The sequence below is a fragment of the Sphaerodactylus townsendi genome, linkage group LG02 (assembly GCF_021028975.2).
Source record: "Sphaerodactylus townsendi isolate TG3544 linkage group LG02, MPM_Stown_v2.3, whole genome shotgun sequence".
NCBI lineage: Eukaryota > Metazoa > Chordata > Lepidosauria > Squamata > Sphaerodactylidae > Sphaerodactylus > Sphaerodactylus townsendi.
The window spans coordinates 38,391,052-38,417,766 of NC_059426.1; the positions used below are offsets into that span (position 1 = coordinate 38,391,052).

Genomic DNA, 26,715 nt, shown 5'->3' on the forward strand with positions numbered 1-26,715 from the left:
GGTCTGATCCAGCAGGCTCATTCTTATGTTCTTATGTTCTTACCAAAAGTATAAAATGAGTGTTTTTAAGTGTATAGTGACTGTGGCTAGAATCATATTTGCAGCAAAATGGAAAGTGGAGCAGCCTCCAGATCTCACAGAACGGATGAACAAATTAACAGAATACTCAACAATGGCAAAATTAACATTCTTGATACATAAAGACTGCCTACAGAATTTAGAAAAATTGAATGTCCTTTGGACTATATACATCAAGGTCTGGGACAATTATAGCAGTAGTTGTATGGATAGGAAAACATGTCATATTTAGACCTTTTTAGGTTTTAAATTAATAAATAGAATATTTTATGATGCAAGCTTTAGAGGTTGACGTGTAAGTAAGCTTCACATACGACTTCACATACAATTTTTCCTTTAATAATCTTGTATTTATTCTTGATATTCTTTACAAAAAAAGACAAATTCGAGCCCTTTGGGGGTGAGGCGGCTTATAAATCCCATAATAAATAAAAATAAATAAATAAATAGTAGGAATTATAAAGAAAGGGATTGAAGAGATAATAGCAAATATTGTAATGCCCTTGAGTAAAGCTATGATGCTGCATTATTTGGAGTCCTGTGTGCGGTTCTGGTTGTTGTATCTCAAATAGGATATTGCAGAGCCAGAAAAAGTACAGAGGGGGTGGGGTGGGGGGCTGCCAGCATGATTAGGGGGCTGGAACACCTCTCCTCCGGTGAGAATCTGGAGACTTTCAGTCTAGAAAGAGTCAAGACATGGTATAAATGTGGATGGCATAAAGTGGATATCTCTCCCATAATTCTAGAACTTATGAGCATGTAAATAAATAAATAATAATGAAATTGTGGGAAATAAGTTTAAAACAGACAAAAGAAATACTTCTTTACTCAGGTAATTAAACTGTGTAATTTACTGCCCGGGAAGATTGTGATAGTCATGAGCATAGATACTCTTAAAGGGGGTAGGAACAAACACATGGAGGAGAGGTTGATCAGTAGCTATCTGAATGGCTAACTGAATGGAGTGTTCATATCCTCTATATCCATATCCATCTAAATACCAGTGTTGGGAGGCTGCATCAGAGGATAGCTGTTGATGACCTCTATGATTTGTTTGTTTGCCCCTCTAGGGCAACTGGTTGGCCACTGTGTGAAGCAGTATGCTGGTCTCAGTGGTCCATGGGTCTAATCTAGGAGGCTATTCTGGTGTTTTTATGTTCTTAGTATGTACATAGCCTGATGATGTGTAGAAGGAGCCCCTCTCCACACGTGGAGAATAGTATCCGCACAGAGTTTTCTTTGATGCAGTTGTATTTTATTTAGCAGAGGACTGCATGGCAGCTAGTCATTCCTGTGTGGACAAGCCAGGCCCTTATCAAATGATTGCTGTAGTACCTCAGTAGTGCAATATCCAGTGGTGTGTGGATGCAACTTTAGATTCATTCTGATGCTTCAAATTCCTACCAGCAGAGGGAGTCTGCTAAAACACTGTTAGTAGAAAAGTTCAATACGGAACACTGCTGAATGTTGTGAAGTGCCGGTGTTAGAAGATCAAAAACCTAAAATGTAGGGCATCTGTTACAGGATAAAGATCTTCTGGAATGTAAGAGCCCTGTAAAATAAGGATGTTTTAATTGCCTCAGCGAGAGTGAAAATGGAAGGAAGTACCCTGCTTCCAAAGTTTGACTGGCCGGGGTCATACGTATTTGATTGGCCAGAAATTATGAGTGGGAAATTACTTACAAGACCAGGTAATTGAGGTATAACCTCAGTGTGTGTGTGACTGGATTAGATCCTGGCCATTCCTCACCATTTTCTGAATATTATCTGTCCATTGAGAAGACGTTCCAATCGGGTTCTACTGCTGTTTTGCCAGATTCTGCTTTATAATGTAGCAGCAGAATGTTCCTAAGTCTAGTTGACCCTGGCCAATTTTGCACATCGAAATTGCTCCGAGCCTTATCCGGAGAGCGTACCTGCTGCGGGGCTTCTCACCCTGCTTGTAGTTCCCCACTGCTGCCCAGCTCTTTCCTTCGCTCGAGTCAGGGCTGGTGAGGGAAGCCCCAAATGGTTCCCCACAAGCCAGGGGCTTTCCCATAAGCACCACTTAAGCACCGTGAGCTCTTTCGCAGTCTCTTTCATGCATGTGCGGGCAGCCTCCCATTTCCTGCATTCAGATTGGCTGAATCTTGCCCCATCCCCCCCCACTCACTTTCACTATTTTAGTTTTAAATGACTCTGAACACAAAACAGGTGCTGAGAATCGGCACCCTCGCCCCCTGTCTAAAATCCTTGCATGCGCAACAGAATCGCCATCCTCCACCCCCCATTTAAAATCTAAAATCCTTGCGTGTGCGAGAGAATCGCAGCACCTGCACACGCTGCTTTGCTGCCCAAGGTTTCTCCCTCCTTTATTAAAACCAAGGTTTCTCCCCCCATTTTTTTCACTGCAAGGGGGGGGGGGGGAGAGGTCACCGATTCTCAGAGCCTGTCCATTGGTGGGGCGGGCCAGCATGGCAAGGCAGGAAAACTGGCCCCGGTTCTGCTATGGAGAAGTTTTGCATGGCGGTGGAAGCCTCCAGAGCAACAAAGGGGCATTTCAAAAGAACCATAACCTTTGCAGTTCAGGAAATTCGTGGAGCAAAGCCAATGCCGTGGGGCGGCTCTGGGGCAGAAATGTGGCAGCCATGCTGCAGCACCGGGGGCAGTGCAAAACTCCAGTTTACATCGGGGCATTCCCCGTGCCAACAGAGGAGCAATTTCAGCATGAAAAATCGACCCCTGAGAACCATTTCTGGTGTCACACATAAAATACAAATTTTGCTATGTTCCTCTTTAAAGGAGCTACACAGCTATTTAATCTGTTTTAAAGTATGCACTGTGTTAACCATTTTGAAATATTTTGCAAATGTACATTTTGGCAATGTAAGAAAAAGCCCCGCAGTTATTAAGCAACACTTTCTCCCATTGCAAGATTCAGGTCTTAAAATGTCTATTATGAAAAAGAAGCAATGCCAGAGGAAACTATTATTTTGTACTGAGGAAATGCATGGAAGTAAGCATTTTGTACTGCAAAATTACTGCATAATCCTGTGCACAAAACCGATTTGCATGTTGACTGAATGGGCAGAGGAGAGTGGGCACAAGTGGGCAGAGGAGAGTGGGCCCACCCCCAATTCCACACGATCATTGGCCCATGATCATAGTACCTATGTTGAAAAAGCAGCATCCATGTGCATACCCCCTCCCAGTGGTGGGATTCAGCAGGTTCGCACCACTTCGGCAGAACTGGTTGTTAAAATGCTTGTAAACAACCAGTTGTTAAATTATTTGAATCCCACCTCTGCCACCTCCACATGATTGGCAATAGTAAGAAAGCGGTATCTCCAATCACGGAATCAGTGTGTAGGCGCTATGCTCACAGGCCACCAATCATATGGAGGCGGGGTGGGGCCAACACACTTATATTTTTATTCTCACTCTCCATGCACATAGTCAGACCACTACGGTCAAGATTGTTTGCTCTGACTGGCAGCAAGTCTCCAGGGTCTTAGACAAATCCAACCTTTTAGCTGGAAATGCCAAAGATTGAACCTGGGACCTTCTGTGTGCAAAGCAAATACTCGCTACGACCCTCTCAACAGTCCCAGGCAATAAATTTGAAAAAGCATACACACGAATCAAAACTGAAGGGTCAGAAATATGCTAAGAAGAGGCAGAGAAAGAACGCTTGCGTACTACATTGCAATGATTTATGGCCAACACTGTGACTGAAAAGATATGATACAGAATGCATAAGCAATATGTGGCACCCTCAGAGTTGTTTATTCTCTTGTTTTCTCTGGCAGGTCCTGTAAGCAGCCACAGTAGTTCACTACCTTTGCTGTGATATCTGTTGCTTCAGCATACGTCTCAAGCTATTTTGAGAAGGTATTAATGAGATATAGGACTCCTCCCTCCTCCTTTTCTCCTCTCATAGGCCTAATTCCAGGCATGCTTATTCAGAATTAAATCCCACTGTGTTCGATGGGGCTTTCAGGCATTCTAGGTTTGAGTGTAATCTTACACTGGTTAATTCCAAATCCTGCTCAGAATCGTTCAGTGAGGCTTACTCACAGGAGAGTGTTTCTTAGGGGTTGGGCTGTGAGTCATTTACCTAGATAGTTGAAATCCCTATGTTACCAGGCTCTGGAAAACAGCATTTGATGCGAAGTAACGTTGCAACTAAAAACTGCGGAGAAAGCATTTTATCAGATCAGTGGCATCGCTGATGCTTGTAGGAGCTTTGCAGGTTGCTGCACTGATCCAGAGCAAAATCCGAAAACAGAAGGGACATATGTTATTAAAGCTTATCAAAATGACACAAAACGCCATGCAAGCTTTCAAGTTCTTCTGAACATCTCAGGCAGCTACAGAGTCGTCATGCCCTAAGGTGGGGTGGCTGCATAGGTATGGAGTTTCTGGCAGAGCCCCCCACCAATCCACTGCCAGGGAAGGACATGCAGGCGCTGCACAATGCCAGCACTCCTGGCAGGCACAATCGCAATCTTATCTGTTATGCATCGTCCAGCTTCTGTGGGGAAAATACAATATGGTCAATGGGAAAACTGATGAACAGACAGGGAAAGACACGGGCAGGTGGGTCTTGAGTGAGCGTGGATGAAGGCACATGAGGAGGTCCCATTGGTGGGCAGAGGAGGAGAGGGAGTATCTGCGCAATGGCTGCCAGTGGTGAGGGGTGAGTGGGTTGGGGGGCTGGGGACCAAAACCCTGGTCTTAGGAGAAAGGCGGGCCTACAATTATTTTAAATACATGACGTAAAACAAAAGCCACACCTTTTAAAAAGGGTGTGGAGGGGATATGTTTCAGGCCGTGCTCCCAAGACTTGTGGGCTACATCCTGTCTAGAATGCTAGATCTAAATAGGTTGCTTCGTTGATTAAAGCTGTTACATGCCTTGTGTTTTTCTGGCCCAGATTTTCCATTTCTGAGTGCTTTTTAAAAATACGTTTCTAGTTTCCCTGCCTGCACGCTTTTATTGTTCATTTGGATCTAAAATATTCTGCCCAGTCACTTAGTGAGAAGTAAGCCCTTACCCTTTCTCATTCTTTAGTCAGTGAGGGAAAATCAAGGTTATGATTGGCATTTTAAGAAGTCACACTGTCCTACTCTGTTTTTGTTGCACATGCGAACTAGTTGCACATTTTGTTGCACATGCGAACAAGGGGCTTGGACAGATTTATGGAGGAGAAGTCGATTTATGGCTACCAATCTTGATCCTCCTTGATCTGAGATTGCAAATGCCTTAACAGACCAGGTGATTGGGAGCAACAGCCGCAGAAGGCCATTGCGTTCACATCCTACATGTGAGCTCCCAAAGGCACCTGGTGGGCCACTGCGAGTAGCAGAGAGCTGGACTAGATGGACTTTGGTCTGATCCAGCTGGCTTGTTCTTATGTTCTTATGTTCTTAGTAAGAAGTGGTGTGTTCAAATGGTAAGTTATAAAAGTGCAGCCTCCAATCTTTCCCCAGTATTTCTAGTAATTTCCAGGGAAAGACTCAAAGTAATATAGCACCTTATGTTTGATAGACGTAAATAGCTGCCAGTTTACATAAGTTATGCAAATTAAAGAACCAATTCAGAGTGCGGGAAGCCCAGAAAAGTAAAAAAGGAAAAGGAAACTGGGCCCCAAATCCCCCAAAGTGAGGAATAGAGATATGCAACAAAAATCATGGTGTATCTCTGTGGGCACCTATGGTGATTCACGAGTCCTGGCCAGGCAGTGGAGGCCAACCAAAGTCAACCCCGTCCCCCAGCCACGCTGGCACAGTATATTGCACTGGCGGGCCTAAGCATTGAAGGCTGCTTCTAGGTCAGCTGCTACAGAGCTGTGTAGCCCTCTTCAAGCCCACTGCACAGAGAAGAATTCTGAGGTAAGCGTTCTTTGTGTAATGGGCCAATGTCTCTCTTCTAAAGCTGGCTTTGCAAGAATGCTGATGATTATTCCTATACACAATCACACCCTTCTTTTGGCTTAGAAGTGTGTAATTTTGCAGTGTATGGCACTGCATGGAACCCATGGTCTTGTGCAGATGCACTGTATTAAGCAGCTATACTGTGTTAAGTGCCATCAAGTTGCTCCTGATGTATGGTGACCTATGATTTAATGATGTCCAAAATGTCCTGTCATGAATCTTGCTCAGAACTTGGAGACTGAGGGACTTGGTTTCCTTTAGAGAGTCAATCTCTCTCATGCGCTGTCTTTCCCTTCATCTTTTCCTGTGGCCTTCAACTTCTCCTAGCATTATTGTTCTCTAAAGTGACTCTTGTCTTCTCATAATGTAACCAAAGTAGTCTCAGTTTAGTCATTTTAGATTTTAGGGAGATTTGTTCTAGAACCCACTTATTTTTCTTTTTGTGGTCCACAGTATCTGTAAAACTGTCCTCCAATACCACATTTCAGATGAATCAACTTTCTTCCTGTCAGCTTTCTTCATTGTCCAGTTTTCACACCCATATACAATAATGGTCCAACTTTCACACCCATACACAGTAATTGATATTGATATCTGGAGACAGATCCTTACACTTAAGAATCTCTTCCAGCTCCTTCATGGCTGCCAGTCTCAATCTCTTCCTGAATTCTCTGTTGTGAATTGTTGTGTCTCTCTGTTGGTTGTTCATGGAGCCAAGGAATAGGTTGATGGAGCCAAGGTTGTTGATGGAGTCAAGGAATAGAAAGTCATCAACAATTTAAATTTCTTCACTGTCTTCTTGGTGTTCAGCTGTAATCCTGCTTCGGCACTTTCCATTTTAATCTTCATCAGGAGTCACTTCAAGTATTCACTGTTTTCTTCCACATATCTCAGATTGTCAATGATCCTTCCACCAATTTTCACTCTACCTTCATCTAAATCAGCTTTCCTTATAATATGTATGTGTATGGTTTGAAGAGATAGGGAAATAAAATATACTGTTGTCTGACACTTCTTGCCAATTGGAAACCATTCCTGTTTCTTCATATTCTGTCCTAACAGTAGCCTCTTGTCCAGAGTATAGGTTCTGCATCAAAACAATCAGATGTGGCACACCCATTCCTTTAAAACCAACCATAACTTCATGATTCACACAGTCAAACTTGCACAAGAGTCAGAGACTCACCAAACTAAATGCAGCCATGGATTATTCCGTGCTTGGGGGGTGGTGGCGGTAGTCAATAAACCACCAGATTCAGGGGGAACGTGATTTTGAAGTTCTTCTGGCTCACATTATTTAGCTGGTGGGATGTATTCAGCTTAGCTAGGCCACCAATTATGGAAGCCTGAATAGTACTTACTGTGCAGAGCTATGTCCCAACATTCAGTGATGTCAGTGTAATTTAGATGGGTGCTGAAGGTCTCCTATTGTCTGGAAAGGAGACGGTTTGGATTTTAAACCCTTTGGATAGCTGAACAACTGCTTAATTGCTGTTGTTTGCCAAAGATCACTTCTAAAATCACTTCAGAGCCATGCAGTTTGCTGGGTCAACCATTCTGCAACAGCAGGGATTTGCATCTCTGCTGTACTAAAGGTGATCTTTATCTAGAATTAAGCAAGGAGTCTTCTTCTGATAAACTTTGTGGAGATATGCCATGGCCTTTGTTCAATCATTGCTGACCACTCTGGGGATGTTCTCGTGACTAACATGATAAACAGGCAGTCTCCTTACCCATGAAAATATAAGACACTATTTTATATTGAGTCAGACCAATGATCCGTCTTGTCCAGATTTCCACACTGACTGGCAATATCTCACTATGTTATGTAAGACTTTGTTCACCATGAATTGCAGTAGTTTGATTTATTTATACTAAACATCCTGCTCTCATAATCAAGGTTCTTGAGGCTATTTTATGCCACAGGCATAGATAGACCAGCATTCCTACAAGTTTGTCTTGATTTCAATCACACCAATTCCTAACCCTCTTTCTAGGGGATATTCACAGGGTTGGTTGTAAAGGTTGACAAGTATATTTCTATATAATCCTGTTTGCAGAATAACGAGCAGAATGTAGCTTTGTGTGCTACTTTATGATATGAATAGTTATCTTGCTAAAGACCAGCCTTTTTACCTCAGAAAGTATAAACATAAAAGAGCTTTGCTTAACTGAGAGAGCAATAGACTATATAGATATAAAGTATCACTTATATACATCGATAGGGTCACAGTTCATTGTTTCGTTACAATTTCAAGCATAGTCTGCAATGTTAAACACTAGCGGGCCCAGCCACGCGTTGCTGTGGCAATTGTCCTCATCACAGTCTGCAACCCACACAGATGTCCATGCAGGTCCAATGATCCCCAGCACAGCCTTTTGGGGTGGTCAAATGGAATCCCTCTTTCCCTTTTCAATGCACCTCGTTATATGGTGCTGTCTTGTTTTTTTAGTATAAGGTAACCCTTCCCATTCCACAACCTAACTGTCCAGAGTGTGAATCCCGCTGTCCATGAGGCTGGTTGACACGCACAGTCCTGGCTTGGGTAAGGCAGAACTGGGGCAAGCAGGCTATCCCAGTCAGGCAGCAGCTTAGAGAGCAGGGTGGTGGCTGGCTCAGATCGAGGAGCCAGCTCACCTGGGTTCTTTAAAGGGACCAAGTGCAAAGAAGCGAGGAGCCAGTAGTGTTGGTTCGGCCCCCACCCCGTGGATTGTCTTAGGAAAGAAAAAAGGCAAACTCCAACTCGCTTTTTTTTTAGTAAAAGAGAGAGCTGTGGTGAATATGGGTGAGGAAGTGGGTAAGTGGTGGTTGGATGTGAGGGAGTGCAGAGTGAGGTGTGTGAGGATGAGCTGGATGTGTATTGTGTGGTAGCAGTGGGTGAGGAACAGAGAGTGAAAGTTACCTGCGTGTGAGGGGGGGAACCCCACCTGACGTCTCACACGGCAAAGTGTGTATGTGTTTCACTTCCACTCGTATTACCTAACAGTATGACCTATTTACTGTTTCCACTGCTCATCTGTGGCCATCTGCACGAACATTCTAAGCCCTCAGGCCACAGTCAGACAGGCTGCACGAACATTCTAAGGGAGACAGTTAAACAGAGGCAGCTTCATGGCCTGGTGCGCCAGGAAAAAGACGTTTTACCTGGCTCAGGTATGGACTTTCAGCGGTTTGAAGGTCCGAGTACCTGCCAGCAACAGGGAGGGACGTCATGTGAAAATTTTGGGGCGATCTGTCCAGCAGCTTCTGCGGGAGACCATCAGGGACAAACACACTGTTAGATTTTTATATATATAGAAGATTTCAGTCGGAGGCTTTTGGTTACCAGAACACAAAACATCTTTCCTCAGCAAGAGTCAGGGAGCAACTGTTTCCAACTGTCACCTTTAGAATGTTCGCAGAGATCTCCCAGAATTCCATGCTGCTACTGCATGCAAGGCTGTAAAATGCAACAGACTGAACTTAGCATAACCATGTCGAGTTATTTATTTTGCACAAACGGCTTGGAATGCATACTTGCCACCTACATGATAAATTATGTGTTTGGGATTTGATAGTGAGAATTAAATTGCTTTCAAAGGCCAGACTACTTCTATTCAGATGCCTCACCTATTGACCTTGCTATCTCCATTGTTACTCACATTCTACACTTCATTGTTACTCACTTGCCAGGCCACTCCTATTCAGATTCCCTCACCTATTGACCTTTACTCATAGGTGTATATACTCCACTTGCTTTCCTTTCCAATTATCAGATCCTCTGAAGATGCCAGCCACAGATGCAGGCAAAACGTCAGGAGAGAATAGAACATGGCCATACAGCCCGGAAACCACACAGCACCCCAATGATTCCGGACGTGAAAGCCTTCGACAATACTTGTGGTTCTCTTTCCTCTTCCCTTCAGTGAGAGCCTATTCAATTCACTCAGATGTTCAAATCAGTGCTTTGGGCTTGGGGCCTATTTCTATTAAGCGTTATTTTAAAAACACTGTTGAGTTACAAAACATGTTTTGCAGCTAATAATTGAAATTGGATTAGTATTACTACATATTGTTTGCTTTTAATGTGCAGGGCGTTCTGGAGGGCTATTTTCAGCTGCTTGGTAACATCCTCTTCCATTGCTTCAAAATAACCTTCATTAAGTTATCATGGTCATAGCTTCGTGTAGTACTTTAAACCCATCAGGTTGTTGCTAGAGTACTCTGTTGACTGCATGTTAATTTATGAACAACTACTGGTTTTGGACAGTAAATAGCTAAGTAAGTTCTTAAAATAGGGACTGCAAAATCCATTTCATTACTGTTGTCCATTTAGTAGTATCGATTAATCAACCACAGCATAATTTTTATGTTCCTTAAGTGATAAACACAGTGATGACACAATGCTAAAGCTCGCTTCCTCCAACAGAGTTCATGCCATTTTTTTTATTTTGCTTGTGCTAATGACTTTACAATGGTATTTCTGCCACATTTTATGAGTTTGTCCTTACCATAGTTTTGCTCCCTCTGATGACCTGGTGCATCTCTGTTGTAAAGTCAAAAAATAGAATCAGGTCATTCTGTCTATTGTAACACTCTTTTCCAGACATTTCCTCTTTTTTTTTCCATCCAGAGGAAAGCATTCAGTTCTAATCAAACTCTCAGGGGACTGTTGTCTGAAATCCTGAACATTCTTACTTGAAAGTTTTCAGTTAAAATCAGTGTCCAGACTTCCACAGAATAGTACTGGGCTGTAATGGAACAGTACTCTTCCCCCCTCCCGCCCATGTTTTGAATACTGTGAAAAATATAATCTTGACTGAGTTCTAACACTGCAGTAATAAAGTAGCCTGCAAAGGATTTCCAGTCTTTCAGAAAAGTGTCCGTATTCTTGTCTCTTATAACTGCCGTCAGCCGTGCCATCTCTGCATACTCTTTGACTTTCAAGATCCCGTCTTGTTTTGTTGGAATTTTGTCGTCCCTCCATTTGTATGCATATAAAATCCTTGCTGCAGTTGTCATATACATAAAAAGTGTTCTATATTGATCAGGAATGCTTCCCCCCCCTCAACCCCAACAGAAATGCCACAGGGTTTTTTTCAGTTATTATTTTCAAAATCTTTTGCATTTCTTTTAAAATTATATCCCAAAACAATTTTGCCTGTTTACATGTCCACCAAATATGAAAAAGAAAAGAAAAGATGGTTCTTCCTTTCTTCTATTTTTCAGCTCCTTCCCACCACTCATGGCCCTGAGGCAATTTTTCCATTATACCCCAAAGGGGCAACACCAGTTTTCCACTAGTGTTCTTGCATCACTGCAGGCATTAAAGAGGACAGAAACTAAAAATAAAGAAGTAAAGGACTTAGGTAGAAAAGGTGATGGGACAAAACAGGTGAGAATAATTTGACTTGGATCTAGCACACTGGTTCTCAACCTGGGGGTCGTGACCCCTTTGGGGGTCAAACGACCCTTTCACAGGGGTCACCTAAGACTCGCTGCATCAGTGTTCTCCATCTGTAAAATGGATAAATGTTAGGGTTGGGGGTCACCACAACATGAGGAACTGTATTAAAGGGTCATGGCATTAGGAAGGTTGAGAACCACTGATCTAGCATCTCGCAACTGCCGTAGGAAATAAGAATACATGTTCCTCATTCCCCACATGTTCCTCATTCCCCACATGTTCCTCATTTCTGCAACAAAGAGGGCTAGAGGCTTTTTGAAAAATGGGAGCTGGGAATTCAGAATTCACAACATATTTAAGGAGGGTGATGCCGTCAATTATCCATACATGATTATAGTCTGGCTATGTATCTGTTTTATACCACTACAGCGGCTATGTCTTCTTCAGCGTATTGAAGACTGCACAGTAAGCAGAGCTGTCCACTAGAAACCCTGCTAGGACAGCACTACCTAGATATCCCCAGGAAGAGACATAGCTGTTTAGTATGACTTAGTGCTGTGGTCATGATCCTATGGGTGACTAGTTTGGTGGAGGGAAAAATGAGGAGCTGGGGCAAATAGTGGCAACAAGCCAGGAAGTTCTGGAATGAACAGACAAAACTACAGACTAACCAATCACCAGGACCAGAGGGTATCCATTCAAATTCAAATGGGATATTGCTGAACCTCTAACAATATGCAACATATCCCTAAGATCAGCCTCTGTTCCAGAAAGCTGGAGAATGGCTAATATAATGCCCATTGATACAAAGGAGTCCAGGAGGGATCCAGCAAATTACAGACCAATTCGCTTAACATCTGTTCCAGATACATTGATAGAAAGCTTTATTAAAGATAGAATTGTCAAGCATATAGAAAGGCCAGCCCTTCTGAGCAAAAACCAACATGGATCCTGCAACGGTTGGGTTTTAGAGTTTTTTGAAAGCGTGTGAACAGAAATGAGCCTGTGGTCATTGTGTATTTCTCAAAAGCCTTTTGGAAATCCAAAGTCCCCCACCAAAGACTGCTAAGCAAATTTCATAGTTGTGGGCTAAGAGGACAAATCCTCTTACGGATTTGGAGCTGGCTAAAAAACAGGAAGCAGAGAGTAGGAACAAATGGTCAAATTTTCACAACGGAGAGATGTGAGCAGTGGGTGTTCCTCAGGGATCTGTGTTGGGACCGGAACTTTTCAGCCTGTTCATTAGTGATTTGGAGCAAGATGGCCAAATCTCCTTATCTATGGAGATTGGTAGATTAGGCCAGATTATTTATCTTCTTTCCTGTAACGAGGCATACCTCTTCTCTCCAGTATCAGAGGAGCATGCATATTACATTAGGTCCTGTGGAACACGGGCAGGATAATGTTGCTGCAGTTCTTTTGCTTGTGGGCTTCCTAAAAGCACCTGGTTGGACACTGTGTGGACAGTGTTGGACTTTATGGGTCTTGGTCTGATCCAACATGGCTTTTCTTATGTTCTTAGTTTAGGTTTGTGAACTGAAACAGCTGGCAAACATGTTGACGGGCTATACATCCATGACAGACAAAAGGAAGTACTTCACTTAATGAATACGAGTATAGATAGCTTTACCCTGGCCTGGGTCAGCTTGATCTCATCAGATCTTGAAAGCTAAGCAGGGTCAGCCCTGACTTGTATTTGGACAAGAGACCTCCAAAGAATACCAGGGTCATGACCCAGAGGCAGGCAATGGCAGACCACTTCTGAATGCCTTGCTATGAAAACCCTGTGGGGTTGCCATAAATCAGCTGTGACTTGGCAGCACTTTTGATACAGTGAATGAACTGGAGGCCTGTTCGCCATCTTCAGGTTCTTTATTGGACCACTTCAGTCTGCTCTCTGAGGCTGAGCAGCAGTGGTGTAGTGGCTAAGAGCAGTGGCAAAGAGCAGGTGCACTCTGATCTGGAGGAACCGGGTTTGATTCCCAGCTCTGCCACTTAAGTTGTGAAGGCTTATCTGAGGAATTCAGATTAGCCTGTACGCTCCCACACACGCCAGCTGGGTGACCTTGGGCTAGTCACAGCTTCTCAGAGCTCTCTCAGCCCCACCTACCTCACAGGGTGTTTGTTGTGAGGGGGGAAGGGCAAGGAGATTGTAAGCCCCTTTGAGCCTCCTACAGGAGAGAAAGGGGGGGATATAAATTCAAACTCTTCTTCTGATGTAGACAAGATGCTAGCGGCTGTGAAACCCACCACCTGCCCCCTTGATCCATGCCCAACATCCCTGCCTATAGTATGTAAAAATCATGATTTGGCTGTTAGCTGTGAGGCATGTATGAGCTTCGTTGTGGATAGTCTTGTTGCTCTGCCTTGACCTTTTACCAACTGTTGATACAGTAAGGGAAGTAGAGGCCCCTTGGCCGTCTTCTGGTCCATATTTGGACCATTTCAGTCTGCTCTCCAAAGCTGATGTGGACAGAGTGTTAGCAGCAGTGACCTACCATCTGTCCTTTTGACCCGTGCCCTTCTAGGCTAGTAAAGGCCTGTGGCGAGGTGGTATGGCATCCCCTGTTGGATATCATCAATCTCTCCCTTGAACAAGGAGTGTTCCCAGGCGGTGGTCTACCCTCTCTCGAAAAAGCCACCTTTAGCTCTTGCGGATCTGGTCAGCTACTGCCCAGTTTTGAATCTATCACTCCTGGGTAAGGTAGTTGAGAGAATGGTGGTGGAACAGCTGCAGAAACTCTTGCTTGCTTAGATTCCAGCCTGGCCATAGGATGGAGATTGTGCTGGTTGCCATCACAGATGAGTTCCATTAACAGCTGGATTGAGGCGTGTCAGTGCTGATGGTGTTATTAGATCTCCCCGCAGCATTTGACTTGGTTGATCATGATCTTTTGGCCCATAGCCTTGTTTTTGCTGGGGGATAGCCCTGAAGTGGCTGACTTCATTTCTCCAGGAACAGGGACAGCAGGTGAGAATCCGGGGTGTGGGTGGGGGGTGCCCCTTTGAGGCCGTGGCTAGGTGGATGAAACAGAGAAGACTGAAAATCAATCCATTGAAGATAGAAGTCATGTGGCTGGGCTGAGAGGGACTATTGGAGAGTTTCCAACTGCATATTTAGATGGGATGGTTTTAATACTTGTGTCCATCAAGAGCCTGGGTGTGACCTTAGAGTCCTCCTTATCTATGGTGGCCCAGGTTGCACAGAAGGTGAAAGTTACTTTTTCCCATCTCTACCAGGCCAGGCAGTGGGCCCCCATCTGTCCCAAGTGGATCTGACCACAGTGATCCATGTGACGGTTCCCTGGATTACTGTAACTTTTACTACGCAGGCCCACCTTTGAGGTTGACCCTAACTGCTTCTCTGGAGTCAGTTGTTATTTTCCTGAATAACAACTGGCAAATTGTTATTTGCCAGTTAACAAAAAAAGCTGTGAAGAATTGTATATGCCCCTGTAAAATTCCTAAATTGGTGCTATCAGAGAGACAGTGTAGACGTTGCACTTGTCATATTTTGGATATGAATGTGCTGGGAGCAGTTTCTAGAATTTGGGTCCATGCATGTTCCATTGCGTTGGAATCGTACTGGGCCATTTGTGAGCTTGCTGGCAGTTTGTCCACTTAGCTCACAAGATTTGCAAATGGCCTGGGACTAAGGTAAGTGCAATGAGTTGTGACAAGATGCAAGTGGAATGTTTAGGTGGGTAAGCTCTTTATCTCTCACCAGTAATTGGGCCTTGACGATAAGCTTATCTACAGAATTAAATTCTAGATGCTCAGAGATTTGTTTACAGAAGCTGAGCGCTTGGCTGCAAAGTTATAGTTATTTGTTAGATTTATAGCATTTGGTGTCACTCTATGGTGTATTCCGCCATTGAAGTTGACCTCTGGGCCTTTGCTCTCTGTATTTATTCTAATGTCATCTTGTGGGGTGTTGTTTTTTGCAAGCTTGCTGGCTCTTTAAGAAGACATCCCTTGTACCATTGCTGTGCATGTATTTGGTTATATCAAGTTTTCACCGCAGAAAATGCTTGTTTTTGGTTGCATAAATTTAATCTGGTTAAAGCAGAGTATATTTCATCTATATGATGGTGGTGGTAGAAAGTGCCATGAAACCACAGGTGATTTATGGCAACCCCATAGGTTTTCAAGGCAAGAGACGCTCAGAGGTGGTTTGCCATTGTCTGCCTCCATGTGGACTGCAAGAGTTCTGAGAGAACATGTGACTGGCCCAAAGTCATCTATGTACCCTGTCCAAAAAGCATTGAAAAACTTGGATAAGCTTAATTGCACAGGGTCCCACTGGCCTTTCAATGTCCTTTTTTAAAAAAAAAATGGGGATGACCCTAAAGCAGAGGTGGGATCCAACCAGTTCTCACCACTCTCTAGAAGTGGTTACTAATTTTTTCTGAGTGCCGAGAAGGGGTTACTAAAGCAACCTCCCTGCCCAATAGGGACTGGAGGTGTGTGTGTGCGGCGGCGCCACTGTTTGAATCCCACCACCTGTTATTAAAAATTTTGGATCCCACCACTGCCCTAAATTCTTGTTTATTGGCTACTTCCCTCTGCTGAATCTTCCTTATTACACTCTTCAGGCATGGCAGCTGGGTTGTTGACCAAGCACAAGAAGCCCTAGGCCACATGAGAGTTGCCCACAGTACAGCAGCATCACCCAAGCATGGCATGGGTATAGGAAGAGTCGAAACCCAGGATCTTCCTATGTCGGTTGCATTATCCATGCAATGCATGCATGAAGCCTTTATGAGTTTATTAGGCCAAACCACTATCTATTTAATTAAGGTGTAGTGGTTAGTGACCTGACTTGATGGCCCAGCCCAGCCCGATCTCATTAGTATCTGGATGGCAGACCACCAAGGAAGTCTCAAGAGAGATCACAGAGATAGGCGATGGCAAACCGCTTCTGTTCCTCTCTTGCCTTGAAAACCCTACAGGGCAGTCACAGAGTTACAAGGGGGCAGGAGGGATGCGCCATGCACCAGGCGCACGCCTGGGGGGCATGGAAAATCGCCCTAGGCCCCTCCCCCTTTCCCCGCCCCCCACGGTGCCCCCCCCTGCAGCACCCCCCACCCACCCTCTTTCCTCACTTACCTTAGTTCCTTTCCTTTTTCAGAACTTTTTCAGGCTTCAAAAGGCCTGTTTGCAGTAAAAACGGCCTGAGGAACTACAGTTCCCAGGAGACCTTGGGGCTCACAGTATAGTTCCCATCAGGCCGTTTTTACTGAGAACAGGCCTTTTGCAGCCTGAAAAAGTTCTGAAAAAGGAAAGAAATTAAAGTAAGTGTGGGAAGGGGGGAAAGGGGGGCACCGCAGGGGGGCGGGGCGCTGTAAGGGGGGCATGGGGCGGAAAATTAGAATGCGCACTGGGTGCAGTTTGGCCCAGCTACGCCTCTGCTACAGGGTCACCCTAGGTCAGCCTCAACTGGACAGCACTTTCTACCACTATAGAAGTTAGTATAGAATAAGCAGTAAACACTTCCCCTTTCTTCCACTTCTACTCTAATGTTTGTATTTGTCTCTTATAGCAGGCTTCTTCATGTCCAGAAAACAGACTTTCACTCGTAGCACATTAAAGCTTGTGCTTTCCTCCTCTCCCATGAGAGGCTGACTCTGTTAACCACCAAACACATGTTCTCTCACACTCATGCAATATTCCTTCTCCTTCCTCAGCAAGCATGCAAGACCTTGACGTTACCATTTTTACGTGCAGGAGAGTAAGACACAACAAATAATGTTTATATCCTACCTTCATGAAACCATACTTAAATTCTTGGCAGAGGGATCCTAAACAGAGTCACACCTTTCTAAACCCCTTCAGTGGATTTAGAATGGTGCCGTTCTGTTTTGTTTGGCATCCTCGGTCTCCCATCAGTCTCACTGACTGAATACAGATCTGCTTAGCTTTAGCATGAACCCTTTTAAAGAAATATTCTGAACAGTGGTACAGGATTTTTCATTAAAAAGATGTGATAGTTAGCTAAATGTTTTTAACTATGTATAGAAAAAAATTGAGTATGCCCTTTGATCACCAAAAGTCTGTGCAGGGAGATCTTGGGAGCTGTCTAGACAAAAGCCATGACGGACGGGGGTTGTAATAAGAAGAGAAGCTGGACTAAATGGAGAGAGAAAAACTGGCAGGCTCCAACCCACTTGAACTTTTCTACAGACTATATAGATCACATACTAATTTTGTTCTGCTTGTTTTCAAGGGGAAGACTCTTCAAGCAAACCAAAGCTGAGACCAGTAGAAGTGACCGTCATTATAACCATACCAGTATGTGTGTTGTCGGTAGCTATTCTGTTGACTGTGTATACATATCAAGGCCCCCACTGCAGATTCAGAAAGAAGAAAAGGCCAAACGTTGAAGAGCCGCTATCCGAATGCAGTCTGGTGAATCCTGGGAAAACACTTAAAGATCTGATTTTTGATATGACAACATCAGGGTCTGGATCTGGTATGTATAAGCATGCTGCAAAATCAGTTGGGCCTTCCATTACTATGTAGACTTTTTGCTAATGTGTGTAGAACAGGAGAGGATTGCCAAGTTTTACTAGTGTATTTATTTTACTTTATCTATGTAGTTCTCTCTCTCTCACGCACACACAGGGCGTTTCCCCACTTACCTTTGCTGCCCTTTGCTGCGCGCTACTCTCAGCGCGCGGCATCTCTGGTGTGCGCCCGGGTGTCCCCACGACCCCACAATTTGGTGGTTAACAAACCGAGCAGGCTGGAGAAGAGGCCTGCCTGTTCCCTTCCAAAAGGCGCCGTTTCGAGGAGCGCCAGGGATGCCACGCGCTGAGGGGGCGCGAGAGTGGCAGCGTTGGGGCGGCTGCGTTGTCGCTGCCCCTGTAGTGGGGAGTGCCCCGGGACCCCACGCTACTTGAGGAGAGTAGCGCGGGGCTTAAGGTAAGTGGGGAAAGGCCCCCCCACACACACCAATACCCATACCCACCACACTAGCAACTCAAAGCAGCTTAAATCAGTGTTCTTCCTCTCACTATTTAAAAAAAAACAGCCTTGTGAGAGAGGTTCAGCGATTGACGGAGTCAAAGTCACCCAACAAGCTTCCATGGCAGAGTAGGGATATGAACGAGGGTCTCCCAGGTCCTACTCTGGCATTCTAATCACTACACTACGTTGGAAAGTGGAAATGTGGTAGGAAGCACACAGCTGGGTTTAATCACGATTATTAGGATTTGTGTCGTTGGAACTAGCCATAGTTAGTTGCACAAACCACATTTTAATTTTTAAAAAATGTACCCTGAGTGTCTTGCATTAGGGTGAATCCCAAAGGTCCCCTTCCTGTCATGGAAGGGGCACCTGTTGATCCAACTCAAAGAAAGCACTCCAAATCCAGGTAATAGGCTGCACCTGTTTAGCATTGTTATATGGTGGAAAGTGCTTTCAAGTCATAGCTGGCATAGGATGACCCCAAGGGGTTTTCAAGGCAAGAGATGTCCAGAGATGGTTTGTTCATGTGGAGTGCAGAATCGAACCTGGTTCTCTAGATTAGAGTTCTCCACTCATTACACTGCACCATGCTGAGTCTTGCCATTACTATACTGTGTGGAAAAATGATTCATCTTTGATGAAAGTTCTGAAAATGCCGTGGATTTTAGCCATTTAGTTTCAAATCTGTAAAAGTCAATAATTATTTTCCTTCCTAGAGCCGGGGTCACTGGCAGAGTGGAGGAGGTAGCTGTGAATTCCTACATTGTACATGGGGTTGGACTAGATGACCCTTGGGGGTACCTTCCACCTCTTTGTTTCTTTGTTTGATTTTAGAAACTTGAATCTTCCCACATATACTGCCTATATTACCAGGAGAATGTAAACTTTCTGGTATTTTAATATTTGACCAAAAGCCAAATGTGGGAAAGAATCATAACCATCAAGCTGTAAAGATGCAACAAAAATGGCAATTGTACTGTCTTCAGTAGACTATTCTTATATATCCGTGACAGACAAAATGTTTTTTTTGCTTCAAAGGTCAGACTCATGTTGACAATTTTTTGGCACTTCCTGAGCCAGAAACTTTAAAACTGATTTTGAAACGAGTGTAGATTAATATAAATCTTCTTGCCTAACACATTGCTTTCACATTTAAGTGAATATGGGACTTTACTTCCAAGCTGACTGCCTTTAAGCTCTGAATGTTCTTAGGTGGGATCAATCTGTAAACCGTTGCCCTTAAATCAGAAGGCAGCGCTGAGGCATTAATGTCACTATTGATCAAGATCTGTGGGCAGCGTTAGCCAGTTCCTACAATTACCAGGGCTACTTTCAGACAGCAGTCTAAGGATTCTTTGACTATAACATTCTCCCCTCCCTTCTAATGAAGTATTAAAATATTATTATGATATCTGTATAACACTTTGGAAGGCTCTATTAAATTGCTTTTGAGGCCGTATCTGGACTGCAGACTGCCAATTGATTGCTAGCAAACAGTTCCTGCTTTTTTTGTATTCAGATTTTATTAGCGCTTAAAACACTTACAAAAAGCAAAGAAATGAAAATGATCTCAAACTATAAAAAGTACATTTAACTAAGGACTCCCAATTTCATCTACATCAAGTGTGAACAGTGAAAATTAAAACCACTTGGTCTTTAACCACATACTTAAAATTCCAACTTAATAACCACTACTGATAATTAAAATGATTAAAATGAGCCCCTCAGGAGAGGGCGGTTTATAAATACAATAATAAAAATAAATAAAAATACTTTTCTGTTAAGTCTTATAATAACCTTCAAAACCACTTGTCATCATTTTACTTTTTTCTGTTTTACCCTTGGTTTCCAGTTATCTAAAAAACTGACTAAACTCCTTTCTTTAAGTAACAAAGTGAGTTGGCCATTTTCTTGCGCTGCTTCTTCTTAAGTATCCACAGATTCGGCTATACCGAGAATTAGGTTACATTGATTAGGATACATTGATTAAAAGCAGTGTTTGTCACTTTTTTCAATGTAGATTGTGCCATCCTGTTATATGTTGCTGGAGAGATAGTGTGCGTTGTTTAGCATATCAGACTATGATCTTGGAGACCCGTATTCAAGACCTGTTCTGCCATGGAAATTTAATGATTGGCCTGGTCACACACTGTCAGCTAAATCGCCTCACAGGGTGGCTTTTATAAGGTTGGGGTGGGGTGGGGGGGACAATGTTGCAAACTACTTAATACAATCATTGTTGGGATTATTTTTTCAAGAGAATTTTAAAATCTGCAAAGATTGAATTTTATGAATACCTGTGGTTCTTTCCACTAGGTTTACCTCTTCTCGTCCAAAGAACTATCGCAAGGACTATTGTTCTTCAGGAAATAGTAGGAAAAGGTCGATTTGGGGAAGTCTGGCGTGGAAAATGGTGTGGAGAAGATGTAGCTGTCAAAATCTTTTCTTCAAGAGACGAAAGGTCTTGGTTTCGTGAAGCAGAAATCTATCAGACAGTTATGCTGAGGCATGAAAATATCCTTGGTTTTATTGCTGCTGATAACAAGGGTAAAGCACTTCCAAACAGTTTCACAATGTTTGTCCTGTATTGGGATTAGCCCAGTGGGATTATTATTATCATTTTTTTAGGGAATAGGTTAATGCAAAAAGGCAAAGAAATATAACTATGTGGAAAAGATTAATAAAGCCATAACTGCTATTAAGTGAAGAAAAAGCAGTTGCCCTCTGGGTATGGCTATGTGCTCCTACCAAGACTTGGGTTTTGCCGCTATGCTTTTAAGAATTTTGAATGTTTGGCAGCTGTGTGAACACAGCCATATAATTAGAAATCAGGTGCATCAACAGGGATCCCATTTTAGATTTTCAGTTATTAAAGTGAGGCAGAAATTCAGCAAGCTCTAGAGATCAGTGAGTGTTGCAGAAGCCTAAAGTTTAAGACTTGTTGTGGATTTGTTTGTTTTTTCAACCACATTAAGAAAATGTAAGGGCGCTTAAGAGGAGCAGCAATTCCTATCAGTTTTCTTCCTTTCCCTCAGCAGATCTCCACAGTTTTGTCCTTGAAGGTCTGCTGACATCCAAAAATGAAATTTCAGAAAGCTCAGTGGGCTACAGGAAAAGTGGGTTATGGAAGCAGCAAAAATTGTCATCCCCTTTTCAGAAAATTGAAGGCCCGGTCCGTACGTTTTGGTAACTGCATGTGTTAGATCAGTGGTGAGGCTACCAGGGGACGGAGGGGGGGGTGCACCACGCACCGGACGCATGGCTTTGGGTCACGTGGGGGGGGCAGAAAATTCCCCCTCCCCCCATTGGTTGCTATATGGAGAGTAAGGAATCATTTTATTTTTGTGAGCAGCTTTTACCCCTCATTTTCTGCCACTTCAGGATTCTCCGTGCTGCCCGCCATTTGCAGAAGGTTCTCATGAAGGTTTTCATGGGCCCACCTCTGTTCATCTCTTTGAAAAACCCTCGGGGTCGCTATAAGTCACTTACAACTTGATGGCACCTACCACTCTGTCACTCTCTCATTCTGTCTCTCTCTGTGTGTGTGTGTGTGTGTGTGTGTGTGTGAGAGAGAGAGAGAGAGAGAGAGAGAGAGAGATGGTTAGTTAATTATGGGGGTCAGTACAGACCCCAGTATTTTCTGATTTGCTCCTGTAATCTTCTGTGGAATTGCAGCCAGACTGATATTAGATATATTGATAAGTAAAGAAGAGACTTTTAACAATATCATATCAAAGATAATGGCATGAAAAAAGATAACTAATTTCCAATTTTTAGTAAAAAAAAATTAAAGTTACTTATTTGCATACACCCCAGTAACCTAAAGAAGTAAGACCAAAACTTTTATACATACGACATACATTAATGTCGACAGTGTTTAAATAGTGTTAATAATAGCAAAGCTGTTATGAGATGATTTATGCAACCCATTTTAAATTCTGGATTGGCAAATATTCCTATAAGGAAAGAAAGGGGGAAACTGAGTTTTGAAATCATCGAGCCTTCTTGTGGTCTGGAATTACATGATATTAACTATGTTTTTCCCTCTATAGATAATGGAACCTGGACTCAGCTGTGGCTTGTATCTGAATACTATGAGCAAGGCTCTTTGTTTGACTATTTAAATAGCAACACTGTGACTGTTGATGGGATGATTAAACAGACCTTTTCCATTGCAAGTGGCCTAGCACACCTTCATATGGAAATCGTGGGTACACAAGGTATGTGACACTCCACAGATGTCCTTTCTTCCATGTGAAGTAGGCAAGCATTTGGATGAGAACTAGAACAATTATCTTCCGCTTTTAGTTTGAAACATTATTCATTTTGACATTTCTGTCTTGGCCGTTTAAGTAACTTAGGTGGCATGGCTCCCCCATTTTACAAAATTCCAATTCTGTGTTAGGGGGGTGGGTGTTTCCCCTGACTCACCCCAAAATCTTTTTGACATTTGTGAGCTTTCCTAAATAATTTTTTTAATTTTTAATTTTTCAACTGTTCATACATGGAAGTAAACAAACAATTAATAGACAAAGCAGGATAATTATCTGCAAGCCAAAATTTATTATTTGTTACTAGGGATTCGGAAACATTCGGAATGACCAGATAATGCCATATTTGCGTTACTTTGAATATATCTGAATGTGAATTTGATCGTTCCGAATATCTGTAATAATCAATAATATTCGGAATCCTAGTTACTCCTAAAGAAAGCAAAAGGGTAGGTTGCTGCTTGCTGTGTGCAGGGTGTGGGAGAAGAAGTAGGCACTTGGGGCTGGCTGCAGGAACTCTACCTGCACCCACTGCACCAGTTTCTACTGAGAAAAATGGAAGAGGGGGAGGAAAAAGACATCCCCCCCCCAAATTCTGTCACCCACCTGCCTTGTTCAGCGCCAGCACTATGAAAGAGCAACAGGCAGAAGTACATGGTGTGTGTGTCTCTGCCAAGAAGGAGGTCTAGCACTAGAACTAATTACGCTTTTATCAGGTTCACCGCACCAAAAGCTGTCTCACATAAAGTCACCTAGAAGGCACACAAGGTGTCTCACTACATACATCAAAAAATGCAGAGTCAGTATTTCCAAAGTAGACTCACTAGTCTTATATTGTTTCCCAAATCACTTCTTTAATATTGTTTCCCAAATCACTTCTTGTGTGTACATGAGCAACTTGTGCACACGAATAAATGCTCAATATACAACTGCAAAAACATAAATAAACCACTGAGCTAGTCAGCATCCGGATAAATGCCTGGCCTCATCAATGCTTCGGAAGCTTGTGGTATACACTTGGCTCCCCTGAGTCTCATGAGGTACAGAGAATCCACTTCATGTTGGGTGTTTGCCTCGAGACTCAAATAAGGATAAAGTCCCACTCTGTCATCCCAGCCTGCGGCCTGCTAACACTTCTCTAAGCTGCCACAAACTGCATTGAGACACTTTATGTGCTTTCTAGGCAACTTTATGCGAGACAGCTTTTTTGTGCTGTGAGCCTGATACAGTGTAATTTGTTCTAGTGCTGTGCTATCATTGAGTACACAGACCCCTGAATTGTTGACAGATCAGAGGTGGCAGAGATGCCTCTGATTCAAGATGGGACAAATATAAGTGAATCTCAGATGTGTTCCAGTTACACCTTTGTGCAATCCAGCCATGGCTGTCGGGGCAAGGGGCCAAAAAAAGATGGTGAAAAAGGCACTTTTCCTGCAGAGAGCTGATGTGCCAGAGAAGGACAAGAATGTCATCAGCACTCTGATGGACACTGTCAGTTCGGACAGCAATAGTTCTGCTGCTTTTGTGATTGGGAGGGAGATTTATGAAGAGAACCAGACATTGGCTTCCATACCATGCAGCTCCATCATTTCAGAAGAATTCAACAAAGGGTTTACCCCCAGCTCCCATTCCCAGCAAATTTCTCCTCTGCAAAACAACATTGTGGTTAGGTTCTGCTTCTTATGCACATTACTTCAACTATGCCAATAAAGGTTTGATGACAGTGGTTAGGAGGAACTCCCTTTCAAGTGCATACACATCTGATGTAGGAGAGGAGGGTCTGAAGGGGAGAGGAGGGTCTCCCCTGCCCCTCCAGCTGCATTTGCCCTACCAGTTGCCAGAACTAATAGTAATGAGAAGTTGGCAATCCCTCTTAGGTGCCTGCAGTCAAAAAGTGGAGCTCCTAAGAAGTCAGTAATCTGGAGGCATTTTCACCAGTGTGGAACAGATTCTCACATGTCTGAGCATTGCAAGAAGGTGCTCAAGTGAGGCTTGGCCCACCCCTTCAATAGTAGCATGCTCAGCCACCTGAAGAACCAGCACAGGGCACTGCTGCTGGCAAATGAAGTGGGTACTGTGCAGGCAATTGGCGTCCTTATTGTGAAGGGCAAGAGTCACCAGAGGGCAGGGGTTGAACCACTAGCCCAGGGAAGCAGGGAGGTAGATGGGCAAATAGCAAGAGATTGGAAGCAGCAAGTGCCAGACCCACATCTCAGGAATAAATTACGTGTAGCTTGGAGAGGTGCAGGAAAAGGCCTTCTGCAAATGTAAAAATTCCAGGATTCCCCATTGCCTAAGGGATGATGGTCGTTTGTGGAAGAACTGATCCCCCATTACCAATTGCCGTCCCAAACAACCCTTAGCTGCAAGATCACGTTGGATTTATATTGGGATTTCAGGCAATTGGTACAGCAGCATTTGGCCAATGCTCAGGGGGTATGTTTTATAAGTGGAGGGAGAGGGGTGGAAGAGGGAGGGTGCAAAACATGTTTGTCTCTCCCTGATAGGGCACTGATGGGAGGCATTAGGCGTAGGGCAGTCCACAAGGGCAGGATACAAGTGGGCCCTGTTGAATGTGGCTGTGTTGGAAGGGCTGCCACACAGCTCCCAAAATGCAAGAGACTTTGAGGCAGCAGTGTGTGTGGCAGCTGGAAGGCATTGTCACAGACAATGAAGCCAATATGGTGGCAGCACTGCAAGGCTGGGGAGATGAAAGGGGTGCAGTGTATAGCCCACATTCTTACCCTGAGAGACAGTGTGGTGTAGTGGTTAAGAGCAGCAGCCTCTAATCTTCCCACTCCTCCACATGAGTAGAGAACTCTGATCTGGTGAACTAGCATGGTTTCCCCACTCATGATGCTGGGCCAGTCAAAGTTCTTCAGACCTCTCTCAGCCCCACGTACTTCACAAGGTTTGTGTTGTGCACATCATCTTTGTTTTGCAGTCAATACACTACAAAGATCTTTATTAGGTATATTTGTGCTACATAAAATTACAACAAAAAAAGGTATAACATATGCCAGTAATTCCCTTTTAGCGACATGACCTGCAATAAGTAGCTGAGCTGTTTTCCCTAAAAATCAGAGGATCATTACTATTAAATAGTTTTACCATGCAAACTTTGGGAGATTCTTTACCCATGATTGACGATAATAGAGCTTCCCTCTGCATTATTTTTTGGACAGTATCATACAATATGCTCCAGTGGTTTTGCAGTTCTGTGAGCCTTACAAGAGCATAATAATCCTTAATCTGACCTAGACAAGACCTTCTGGTTGAAATTTGCTTCTGTTTCTAAATTTTAACCAATCTCAGCCTAGCATCCATAACAACATATAGCGCAACCAGTCTTTATTTCTTAGGAACAGAAACTATATAGCTTTTGTAGAGAATTCTCATGGATACACACAAAAGCCCAGATATTTTCAATCTTTTTTTGAAGAAAGTTTAGAAAAACAAGGCCAGGAAAAGTATTCCTCTCTTCCCCACCAATAGATTTCTCTCTTCCTTATCAGTTGCCTTCCCAAGCAAAAAGAGCTGCCCTTGAAAAGGGGAAGGAAATAACTCGTGGTGGGGAATGGGATCACATGAAAGAATTAATACCAGGGACCTCCAGCATCCCCAGCAGCATCATTTCCAGTTAGGGATATCTTTGAAAACTGCTTCAGTCTCTTGTAAATCTTGCACATTGATTACCTCCTTTCTCTTTCTCAAGAGGTAAATTCTTTTTCCTTTTGTGCTTGTGAAGGGGGACTCTCTGAGAAGGACAGTGTCTTGCAAGCTAGGCCTGATTTTGGCCCAGATTATAATGGGAAGGGATTTTCAGACTTCATATTACAAACTTCTCTAATTCTGACTTTACTATCTGCTGCTTTACTCTGGCGTATTTTATAAGCATAACAACATGTTTATTTTATAAGTAATCACAAAGCCGTTTGGGAAATGAAATTGTTTTCCACGTAAGGCATCTCAGCATTAGTTGAGGAATGTTCACCCATTGTTGTATGTGACTAGCAACACATTTAGCCATTATGAGATAGTGATATTGCTTTGTAACACTGTGGGAAAATTAAGCTATTCATATAAATGGGAGAG

At 43.4% G+C, this 26,715-nt stretch overlaps 1 protein-coding gene across 1 annotated transcript in view; it reads left to right on the plus strand.

The window, feature by feature from the left end:
* Positions 1-26,715, plus strand: part of ACVR1C (activin A receptor type 1C) — a 53,794-nt gene that overhangs the window by 17,149 nt on the left and 9,930 nt on the right. The window contains exons 3-5 of the mRNA XM_048486764.1: positions 17,613-17,852; positions 20,666-20,896; positions 22,402-22,569. Coding sequence (XP_048342721.1) covers positions 17,613-17,852; positions 20,666-20,896; positions 22,402-22,569 — 639 coding nt within the window. The remainder of the gene's footprint in view (positions 1-17,612; positions 17,853-20,665; positions 20,897-22,401; positions 22,570-26,715) is intronic.